Source organism: Nothoprocta perdicaria, unplaced genomic scaffold (genome assembly GCF_003342845.1).
Source record: "Nothoprocta perdicaria isolate Ctin4 unplaced genomic scaffold, notPer1 scaffold_169, whole genome shotgun sequence".
NCBI lineage: Eukaryota > Metazoa > Chordata > Aves > Tinamiformes > Tinamidae > Nothoprocta > Nothoprocta perdicaria.
This window is the reverse complement of record NW_020454860.1, coordinates 740,562-752,026: the sequence shown is the minus strand read 5'-3', so window position 1 is coordinate 752,026 and position 11,465 is coordinate 740,562. Positions and strand designations below refer to the sequence as shown.

Sequence of the window (11,465 nt, the reverse complement as noted above, 5' to 3'; positions counted from 1 at the left end):
CTGCCCAGCCTGCACTGAAGGAGCTGGGGCAGAAAAAGGCTGGTGAGAGGAGCCAGGTGCAGGAGCTCAGAAATACGGGTCAGGATGAGCTGCTCTGGGTGAGCAGCTGGAGCCTTGCAGGGGCCCGCACTGGTGCTGATTGCTCGGGATGTGCAGGGGCTCCAACTCAGATGGAGAATTGCTCATTTTTTATATTTATTTTTTCAACCAATAAATTCTCATTTCACCTTACACTCTGTGACTCTTTTTCTTAGAGCTCCTCTATGGCCTATATACGGGAATGCCAGGCAAGCACAGATAGAGGAAGCTTGCTGGGAGGGAGCTGCCACAGGCTGCGGAATGTGGTGACCTGTCCTTTGAGGACATGAGGATCGTAAGGCGTTGGGGATAGCCTTAGTGTCTGGCTTAATTTACTCATTGCTTTCCATGGAGGTGGCTGGGGCTGCTAGAGGCCACATGCAGCTCAGTTCAGAGAAGTCAAAAGACCATCAAGGAACTATGGAGGCAACAGCTGTGGATCAACATGAAGGAAAAGGTAAGGTGGTTTGAGGAAAACTGGGGGGACTACGCAGAGGAAAACCTGCTCCCTGAGGCCATCTCTTTTCTTTGCCATCTCCTTTAGCCTCATGGCTTGCTTTAGCCTGGTTGCTACTGGAAAGCTAAAATCCTGCAGCAGAGGCTGGGGGTGACTGCATGGGCTGCACSTGCTTCTCACCTCCGCTCTCCTGTGAGAAAAAACACCAACGGCGATTCTTGTTTTTATTAGTGAGAAAGAGCAGTGCCAAGGTGGCTTCCTGGTGGGCAAACAGCTCTCTCAAAAACTGGCAGCCTGGTTCTGAGTATCTCAAAGCCATCCTTAATAACTGATCAGTTGTTTTTCTAGCCAGAGCAGTGGAGTAAGGAGGGCTTCACATGCAGTCAGGAGAGCTGGTTTCTGACAGGGATAGGTTATTCCACCCATCAGGTAGTACCTGCCTTTCTGCTACCCGTCACCTGTGAGACCAAGGGCAGAGAGTCTCAGTGCAGTTCGTTTTCCATCCTTTAACTGGCTCTTCTCATTGCAGCCTTGTAAGCTGAGCACTGCCAGGCATTCGAGTCAATGCAGGCACAGCACTAAGGCAGCTGTGGCGTTTGGTTTTATTTTCATTGCTGTGTTACTGTTGCTTGAGCTGGCAGCACAGAGCAGCGTTGGCAGCAGTTGCAGCGAGGGGAATGTCATGCTGAGAATGCCCAAGAGCTCGGACCTGTTAGGGATCCCTCTAGAGCAGCTGCCCTCCTCGTGCATTGTCACCAGACAGCACAGAGCAGAAAGTGGCCCCTTTTCCTACTGGGTTAAAACTGAAGCTGTAAGTGCCCCTTGTAACTGGGCGCTTCTGTGTCCCTCGGCTGCCTGCTTAGGTGTGCACTGCTTGGGCGGGAGAAGTTGTGCAGAATTCCGGGCTGCTTGGCAACTCACTGAGCCATTCAAGGCACTAAGGCCAGCGTTGCAGGCTCCCGGCAGGACACAAGGGTGCCATTCCCACTTCCTACAAATAGAAGTCTCAGAGAAACTTAGAAAACAGCAGAGATGATAAGCAGTGCTTAAAATTGTGATACCTAAACAACAATGTTGAGTTCAGATGATTCGACTTCTAGCTTTGTCCTAGTTGTTAACTACTGCTAAAAAAAATTATATATATGTTGGCTCAGAAGCTCTATTTCTCTTTTCATTTTTTAAAATTAACTCTCCCAGGGGGCAGCAGCCTCCGGAGCAGCCAGGTGGGGAAGGCTGAAGGGGAAGGCAGCAGCTGTGGTGCCCCCTCGGGAGCCTCCCCTTCCCCCAGCTTCACTTTTTCCCCTCCACGCTGTACAGATCCTTGCGCTTCTGCTTCAAAACCGGGATTTGCTCGCGGATTTCCGCAAGCTTCTTCAGATCTGCAGGGAGAAGAAACAGCCCTGAGAAGATGGTCAAAAAGAACTGCCAAGTGCCCAGGAAAGGAGCAGCTTTCACAGCGCCTGTCCCTGTTGGTCCCTGGACTAGGCAGCCAGAGCCAAATAAGCCCAGGCTTGCTCTTGCCCAATGAGGGAGGTGACCTTAGTGCCAGAGTCTCCTCCTATAGGAGAGGGAAGCAGGGAAACCCTGCCAGCTTACCTATATCTGCGTACAGAAGGGCCTCCTCGGCGCCAGCCTTGGCAATGACCTCCCCCCTGCAACAGGAAGCACAGCTGTTGGCAGCATTGGCACAGGGGTGTCAAGGCAGCAGCACAGCGGCTGGCATTCGTACAAGGGCAGGGCTCCCCTTGTGGAGCTGGGGCTGGAGAGGCAGGGTTGTCCTAAAAATAGCACAGCAATTCCGCACTCCTGGCTTTGCTGGCCGCTCTGGCACACGGGAAAAAGTAACTTAAATCAGAACGGGCCTTGTCTCATTGAAGACACTCTTGCATTTCCTGTGCCCAAGCAGGGTTGCTCTTTGAGGAGGTTAAGCAGCTTTGTGCAAAGATTATATATGATTCTGTTCTGGACAGACACTTATCACACTACATAGTATAGAACAGCATGAATTTCAGGGACAATCTGAAGTCAGCAGCTTTACTAATACCCGATGTTACGGAAGTAGCTTCTGTGCTTACAGGGAGAATGCATATTGTTAAACTAGTTTTACTGGCTATCTTAAAAAAAGTATGAAAAAGATGACTGTGAAAGCATAGCTTATTGCAAGCTTGTCTGTTTTTGTCACTAAGCCCCCAAGCTGCATGTGGCTGCTGCTTTTAACTAAAACTTAAGATGTTTTTAGAAGTGAAAATGTGAGACTGAAATGTGACTGCCACGTTAAACACTTTTTTAATCAAGAGAAAAGTATTATTTTTCTGAACTCACCATGGATTTACTACCGTGCTGTGTCCCCAAGCAATGTAGGAAGCGTTTTCATCTCGAGCAGGAGAAGCAGTAGCTACGTAGACCTGATTATCAAGAGCTCTGTGTTCACAGAAGACAGGGAAGAAGAAGAAAAAGTCAATGACATTTCTTCACATCACCACTTAACTAGGCAGAAGAGAAAGAAGTCAGGCTGAAGGGGCGAGCTCTACCTCCTTTGGAAGAGTAGCCAAAATCATCAATAACAAAGGACAGAGAGAAAACAGAAAGCTTAGAAAGAGAAGTCTCTAGCACCTGCCCCCACAGTTAGGCTACAGTGAGTTACGTATTTTTTCAGTAGGCAGGAAAGGTGAGTGAAACTAAACATTAATAATAAACTTCATTTCCGTTTAAGTTAAGGAAAGAATGCTGCAGTCAGGAGCCCCGGGGTTCGTTTCTGTCTTTTCTTAGAGCAGAAGGGCCTGTGTGACCGGTGCTCACAGTCTCCAGGGCACAGCTGTTGGCAGGAGCGAAGGCCGAGCAATTCTTGCCTTCCTCCTGGGCAGCCCAGTTTGGGGTCCCCTTCAAGGCCTGTGCAACTGTGACCCCGCAGGGCTACTGGTTCAGCACAACGTGGCTTAGAGTCCAAGCACAGTTCAGCCCTATACACTGAACCAGGAGCACAAGCTGGGAACTTGCCCTTACCGTCCCCTTTGCAGCAGTTCCCAGTGGGCTGGTCCTGTGGTCAAGTTAAAAGCCCCTGGATACACCAGCAGTTGGCAACCTGTGTTAAAAGAAAGTCAGAAGCCAACTATCATTAAGGGGGAAAAACAGTTTATCCTCCAGCCACCAGTGCGGGGGGTTAAGGAAGCTTTCTGTCACTGTTTATTGCCAGCCTTCTGGCACCACAGTCTGCATTTTGTATTATTTGTATTATTTGTGGGGTGCCTGATCCCGCTAGGATAACCCGCTAGGTACCATCCTGGCCCAGCTCTGGCCTTGGGGCTGCCCCAGCCTCACCTTTCTGCCCGTAGATCTGAGCCAGCTCAGCAAACCTCATGTCGTAGCAGATGCCCAGGCCCACTCTGCAGAACGCTGTCCTCAAAGCACAGGAGACAACAGTCACATCACTGCCCCACGCACACAACTGAAATCCACCTGTCCCTGGAGCCACCCTGCCAGCTGTTCAGGAACATGTGTCCCAAGCACCAAGGAGAGGCATATTTAAATGCCTCTCCTTATCTGCAGCAAGCACCAGGAGGAGTAGCTGTGTCACACRTGCATCTGAGGTGGTTCATGCAAAAATGTTGAAATGGGTTTTACAGTTAATTTTTTCCCATTATTGTAGCAGCTTCACGTGCAACAATACGCTAGTGTAGCTGCTTGCTACATAAAAAACATGGCTTGGAAAGGAATACAAACACTGTTTACACAGATGTAATTTCTATTTAAAAAAATGATAACTTCTAGAAATCAAGAAACCTTGCTTGTTAGCAGAAGCACCATGATGGCTGCTTCCTCCTTTTCTACTCTTCTGGTCCTTCTCAATCAAACTGCCTTTACAAAGAGTTTCAGAAGCGCTTTGCACATGTGAAATAAACCATCTCTATGGGCCATGGTGGTCAAGGCCCGAGATAAACGCAACCACCTAAGAGTGCTGCGGGCTGAGGKGAGAGGATCTCCACAGCACAGGAGCCCCAAACCTGTCCCGCTGCGCGCCTGGCCAAGAGGGTTTGTCTGGTACTCACGGGTATCAAACGTAGCCAAAGTGTTGCCGGGACTCAGTGTTTCCGAYTCTTTGAACTGTATCTTCCCAGGAACATTAATGTCAAACAGATGAATCTGTAATTAGAGTGTTATGAATAACAATTAAGAGCAATTTCTCCGCTTGGTCTGAGAGCTTGTTCACGTTAGAACTGTGTATTTTCTAGGTAACTTCACCCAGACTACTCACTCTCTTGCCAGGATCCCAGCTAACCACTGCTGAAGAATTAAATCATCTTTGGGAGATGTCACAGGTAGTTTTCTTCTCTACATGTCCCTAAGTTATTTTGGGAAAAAAGATACTGGGCATTTTAAACATCCCATCTAACTGCTGTATACTACATGTATACCATGTTGCTTACCAAGCAGAATGCTCAGTTCTTATACCATGCAATAACAGTAGGTAAAAACAGCTAAAATATACAATGGACTTGGTTGCAGTATGCATTCACATCTTCAAGGAAAGAATTCCTGCAAACTAGCTACCTTTCTTGATCTACTGAGCAGTTTTGAGACAGAAGGGCTACATATTAAATGTCTTAAGCTTGCCAGGATGATCTTAAGTGCAGAATGTTAAAGGATAGGGTAACTCCTTTCTCTTACAGGGTGAGAGTCCCATTCCTCCAAACTTCTTCAGAAATTACCCTCACAAAGTCATCGAGCTCCCATCATTTCAGCTATGCAGATGTGTCTTGGTCTTTGCAGTCATTCCCTCTGCCTTGCAAAGGAGAGCCCTGTTCCTGAGTGGGACCTCTTAACACCGAAGCTGTTTTGGTATTAGGATTACTTCCTAGGCTCAGTTCAGCACTTGCGCAGATGAGTCCAAAGGGCTGCCTCCAGGTTATACCTACAGCACACAAACATGTCCAAAGAACGGTCTCTGTGATCACAGGACTAAGTCCATTGGGAATGTGAGGAAAAAATCCTGATCCCACTGAAGTGGCACTAGATTTCAGACCTTATCCAATGTAAAAAGGCAAACTGAGTTGAGTTGGAATTTACTCTTTATAATAGATTTCTCAGCACATGGGACAAGTCTTTTGTGCCCTGTTATCTTTATCCAGCATATGAGAAAGGCTATTTTCATGTCCTTAAGAAAAACTGCACACCCTTATTAATCACAGGACATTGCTTATTCTTCCTGCAAGATTTTCCTGTTCACAAGGTCTTTATGAGATGAAGTTAATGGTGCCTTCTAAAAACAAGAATGCAGTATCATTTGGGGGGGACAATGCAGCTAAATGCTGTCCACACCAGTACGAAATCTTCTAATAAGAACACTCTGCCACCTTACCTTCCTATACTTGGCCAACATAGCTCCATCAGGCCCAAAGACAGTACWTGTATTATACAGCTTTCCACCATCCTCTTCCGGAATGGATCCTTTATTAAGGCAAGAACAAGGATTTGGCACTATAATATAGAGTTTTGATGCACCTGTACAAATAGGCATGGTCCATTTTCCCACTTTCCTCCTTCAAAGAGACAGTGACGAGAAATAAGGTACCTCCAACAAGATAGACGTTACACTCCTTCGCAACTTCTGAGAGTTTTTGTGTCGATTCTCCAGGGATCTTCTCTGCATATTCCTTGAAGTAGTGGGTTCCATAAGGAGAGTTAAAACATTCCTGGAATTGGAAAAAAAGAAAGAAGTTAAAATCTGCTACCACCAGCAGGTACCCGTGGACTTTCAAACGCCTCTGCTAGCACCATTCTCATACGACCCTCAGCTTCACAGGAGCTTGTTGAACAGTTCTGCAAACACCAGAGAGGCAACAGACAATGTGACAACTGGGGACAATGTAGTTGGGGAACTGGTGCAAACACGATGTGGGCAGAACTGAGCCGGGAGTATCAGGCAAGCTGTTAGTAACAAGGGCAGCATATTTAGCAGTCCAGACTTAACAAGATTACAAGGAATCTTCTCAGAGCCGTGAAGCAAGTCCCATCCAGCTCATCTGACACTTTACATGTCAAACTGATTCTTTCAAAACCGTGAAATTCTTGTGCTCAGCCACACCCTACATTTTATTGTTTATACAACCTCTTCAAAATACAGATTTCTCAAAATCTTTTGCTACAGCAATCCTTTAAATATTATTTCCCCACAGCTGAGCTGAGCTTTCTGGCTTAGACTCTAGTTAAAGATTTGCCATCTCTCAGAATGGGCGATGTAATCTTTAGACAGTAAGACTAACAGAGCGCTTTAGATGCCAAGGGTGGTTGATGGTATTTGAGAGGCCCAAGACATCCAGAACTCTGGCAAAGCTACATTTGCCAGCCCTGCATGGACCCGAGACCCCTGCCTCCCACATTCTTATGAACTAAAGATCTGAACAAAGCTCTTTTTTTTGCCATACACACACAAAAAAAAACAATGTGGGTGGCAGTAAAACCACAGTGCTGTACTGTAAGATAACACTGGAACATGACTTCACACTACTTGCATGGATCCTCCTAGTCCTGTGCTCTGCCCAGTGGGAAGAAGGTAGGGATAGACCTTTGACTGCCTTCAGTTTGTTGCTTGATTCAAACAGGATTTGTTATTTATTGATCTATAAATATTATTATAAATATTGTTTTTGTCCAACACATCTCCAGATTCGGAAGTGAAAAAACATTACCCATGGGAGCAGCATGTCATAGGCAAACTGCCGTATGCCTCTGCACGGCACATTCAGTGTAAGTCTCTGTGAAGGGTGACTTTCAGAAAGGAAAAATATGGAGGGAAGAGCCTCCTTGTGGCAATAAAATGTTTACCTCCCCCAAACCTGTGAAAGACCTTGTTTGAGAGGACTTATTTTATGAAGTATCATTAGCACGATGAATCCCTGCTAAATAGGGCCAGAAACATCAGTCCACATTTGTCCACATCACAAAACTAGCAAATAATCTTGGTGTAAGGGGCCCAGACAGGACAGTCAAAGGTCGTAAGTGCAACACCAGCGCTGTGTTGGTACAAAGYGGCACGGCAGCTTGCTCAATACCTGGCCTGTGACAGCAGCATGGGGAATATTCTTTGGGTAAAAAATTCCCACCTAAAGATCACCCCACTATGAACTTTGCACTCCCAACGCAGATGCTGCAGGGCACGGGGTAACAATTTTCCTCAAAAGAAAAAATCTCCCAGCCACATTGCAACACTGCCAACACACATGGCCAGGGCAATCATGAGTGAAGTCCCAAGGGCAGACCAGAATCAGTCAGCAATTTTAAGTGCTGATCGTGTTCCTACAYAAGCACGCCATGGAAGAAAGGCATTTTAATGATAATTCAGCCACAAACAACCTACTGGAAATGTCTGAAAGTCCGTTTTATTTCTCACATGCTGCCTAATCTGAAAAGGTTGTGGCAAGGAGACAAACTGGGTATTGTTTTTACTTTCATTACATTATTTTTACATTATTTTGCTAAAAACCCACATCTTTTCCTAAATACTTTCTTCAAAGATAGAAGCCATAAAGTCACTTTTGCAATTCTGAACAAACCAGTCAGGGCTGATGGAATTGCCAGAGATTTAAAACAGCACAAATTTCATTAGAATCTCATCCCACTAAAATAAATATACTAAACTAAACTGAAAGAGAACTTGCCAGCTCCAGCTGCTTGGGTCTCCTCGCTCCTACTAGATACAGCCTGGTATGTTCATTCCTGTTCTTTCTTGTTTTGCAGCCTGTTACAGTATTCAAGCATACCCAGAAAGAAAAGGGAATATAAACATGTGATTAGCCCTGGAAAAAGAGCTTTCCAAGGGCTTGAGGTGTAAGATTTTTAAATGCAAGGTCTTCACTCACAGGCAGCGCCACAACCTTGGCGCCTTTGGCGGATGCTTCTTTCACCATGCCGCAGGCTCGCTGCAGGTTGTCTGCTTTGACGGTAGATACCTGCAGCTGGATGAGCGCCAGCCGGAAGTCTAGAGACAGAAAAGCAGCAATTAGCCAGTGCAATCCCCCAGGTAGAMCACTTCAAAATTTGAATTCATGGGTAGGTGTGGAACTAAATACATTTGCCTATGCTTAGGGACATCATGCATACATCTACCACTTCCAGCTCATTACTCAGTCAATATCTGTCTCTGGAAACAGGCTCTGAACATGGGGGAACACTCAAACCTTGCCTTGTCACGTGGGAACCACAGACATCATCACCTGGCTCTGCTCAGAGCCCGCATGGGTCACGTGCTAGTAACAGGGCAGATCCCCCTTAGSCCAGGAAGCATCAAAGCCAAGATCTTATGCAAAAAAGCAGGTGTGTAATGGCAAGCAGGACAGGAAACTCCTCAGCAGTCTAGACCACCTTCTTCCTTCCCAACTTGCTAGATGTTTTGTTGGTGTGTCTCTTGCCTGTGCCCACCACCACATGCCCTGCATCTCTTAAAATGCTGCAAGGGAACTAATAGATGGAGATAATCCCAAAACACCCAGAAAAGAGGTTTGCTTTTATTTGTCAAATGTCACACCAAATATATGCCTGGAAAATGGGTATGAGGAGCCATTGAACAGCAGAGGTAACAACTGCATGGGCCATTTCTTTATAGCTGAGTTTCTGGAAAGGCAAAGATTCAAGTGCTATCAACATGGTCTCTATTGTGACTAAACAGGATTTATATTTGCAGGAGTCTCCAGGTTACAAGACCTGGAGAGATCAAATCAAGCTTTGCGGGTGCCCCTGACACTACCTCTCATGAATCTCCCTGCACCTTGGCCTTCATAAAAACACCTGCTCACCAGGTAGAGCTGTCTGCCTTTAAACAAAAACACGGTGCCTTTATAAAGGAAAAAATCCCTAGGTTTAATGCATCTCTCTTCTGACAACTCTCCTGTTGTACAAAGACAACTTTGGGATAAAGCAGCAACTATGGCCAGGGATGCAACAAGGCCTGACCTTGAGGAAGACTGGATCATGTCAGGATCACTCAGGCAATGTCTTTCCTTTGCTCTTCAGCTCTTAGTTCAGTAACCAACTAGCTAATTTTTAAAAAAATGAGGCAAATGACCAATCTGTGATTCTGCCGCTACTTGAGAGATTGCCTGAATATTTAGCTTAGTGAGTAAACAAAGTTTTCYGGAGACTAGACAGATGCAAATGCAGGCAGCTTTTTATTCCATTTAGGTAGCAACAACAGCAGTTTGAATCTTTTCCTTCGATAATTCAAGGGATGCAGAGAACCAGACCCAAAGATTTATACTTCAGCGTGAGCTCTGCTTTTGCAGAAAAGCAAGAGAGCATCTCCTAGATAAAACTGTACCTGTCTTCCCTGCTCTAGTGAGGAAAAGCCATTTAAATACCTATGTGAGAAACCACTCATCTCAGGCTCCCTGTRCCTCGGACGTGGTTTGTAATAAGTTTGTAAAAAGGGCAAAAAAAAGGGCACAGAGCAAAGTGCAAGAAGAGGCACAAGATCCTGAGCTGTTCCAAGAAAAGACCGTTTCATAAGCAAATAAACCAARATCAGTCCTTAGGGCAATGCTACAGCGGCACAAACCACAACCAAGGTAGCAGCACGCTGGAGTATAACATTTCCCTGCCACTCTGAAAMATTTTTCCCCTTTCCTCTCCTTGGAGAACAGCACAGACCGAACGGGTCGGACCACCCGGGCATAACCCGCTCCCTCCGCGGGTGGAGCCAGTAACGGCCGCTCCGCGCGCAGACGGGGGGGCGGATTGGGGTTGGGGGCAGTAACGGCCGCTCCGTGCGCAGACGGGGGGGGGTGGGGTTGGGGGCAGTAACGGCCGCTCCGCGCGCAGAGCGGGGTGGGGGTCAGTAACGGTGGCGCGGCGCGCGCCTCCGCCGCCACTCACTGGCCATGGCTCCGCGCGCCGGCTGCATCCCCACGTCACCGCCCCGCCCCCAACCCGCCCCTTATAGCGCGGGGAGGGGCCGCGGGGCGCATGCGCGCCGTCCCGCCGCACGGGCTGCTGGGAAAGGTAGTCCCGCCGGGCCAGGCCCGGTGACGCGAAAAGGCGCGAGGGAGACACGGGCCTCGGTCATGAAGTACRTGAAAGCGCGTGGGGCTGTCAGGAAAGCTTACCAGCAACATACTAACARCAGCCGGGCACCACGGGGCAAAAACGCCTCTAATCTGTGCGCGCAGATATATAAAAACAATTATTTATAGCTGGGACTGAGCTTTGTGYCCTAAGGAAGCTGTTGACAACTTGTACGTTACCTTAAGAATTATAAATACCCTCTTAGTGGTTGACATCACAGMTCTCTACCCAGAAAAGTTTAAAACAGAGTTACTGTAAATCTAATTCTGGTAGCTGTAGAGCTAAGAGGTCTCTATTTGTTGACCTGACAGAGAAGCATATCCACTTTCCATATCTAATAACCAAATATGCCAAATATTTTTCACCGTAATTCACTTATTGAACCTATTGCAAATACTTCTGCTACCCATTAAACACTTAGACCTTTCAATTGCTCCCAACCAGTCACATTTGCAGAAATGTGTTTTTCTCACACTAAGGACTAGCAGCAAACTAGCTGTCCAAACCAGCAGAATAGTGTCACATTAATATTTTCATAGTATAAAAYTGTGATGCTGAAAGCTCTGAAACTAATACAGAAACCTGCTGAATGATGTGACCCTTCGTTAATTCTCATTTTGACATTGCTATGAATATTGACCCTGGTTCATCCAAAAACAATCAGTAAAATTAGTCTAAACTCCAAGTGAACTGTATACTTACATAAGGTGTCACTGACAGCAGTTTCCTACGATCCATAATCAACTTTTCTTACTCCAAATATCATATTCAGTTCCATTTAAAACATACCTTTAGGAAACACTGTTATTAGATCCACAGAAGCCACACAACATACAACTTGACACTTGCTTTAAGAACAAGTTATGTTCAAATTTTA

At 46.4% G+C, this 11,465-nt stretch overlaps 1 protein-coding gene across 4 annotated transcripts; it reads right to left on the bottom strand.

Annotated features, from left to right (window-relative positions):
- Positions 1–652: 652 nt before the first annotated feature.
- NIT2 (nitrilase family member 2) lies at positions 653–10,427 on the bottom strand. Of its 4 annotated transcripts, none has more exons than XM_026035875.1 (10): positions 10,400–10,427; positions 8,392–8,510; positions 6,105–6,225; positions 5,892–5,980; positions 4,582–4,675; positions 3,854–3,928; positions 3,539–3,617; positions 2,858–2,956; positions 2,132–2,187; positions 653–1,914 (listed from the first exon to the last, which is right to left on the bottom strand). In XM_026035875.1, the coding sequence occupies exons 1-10, from the start codon at positions 10,425–10,427 to the stop codon at positions 1,826–1,828; spliced, it is 849 nt and encodes a 282-aa protein (XP_025891660.1). In that variant the 3' UTR covers positions 653–1,825. The 4 variants fall into 4 exon arrangements, with proteins under 4 accessions (XP_025891660.1, XP_025891662.1, XP_025891661.1 ...); XM_026035877.1 differs by lacking the exon at positions 10,400–10,427 and adding an exon at positions 9,482–9,498; XM_026035876.1 differs by lacking the exon at positions 3,854–3,928 and having other exon boundaries at positions 10,400–10,423.
- Positions 10,428–11,465: the final 1,038 nt, after the last annotated feature.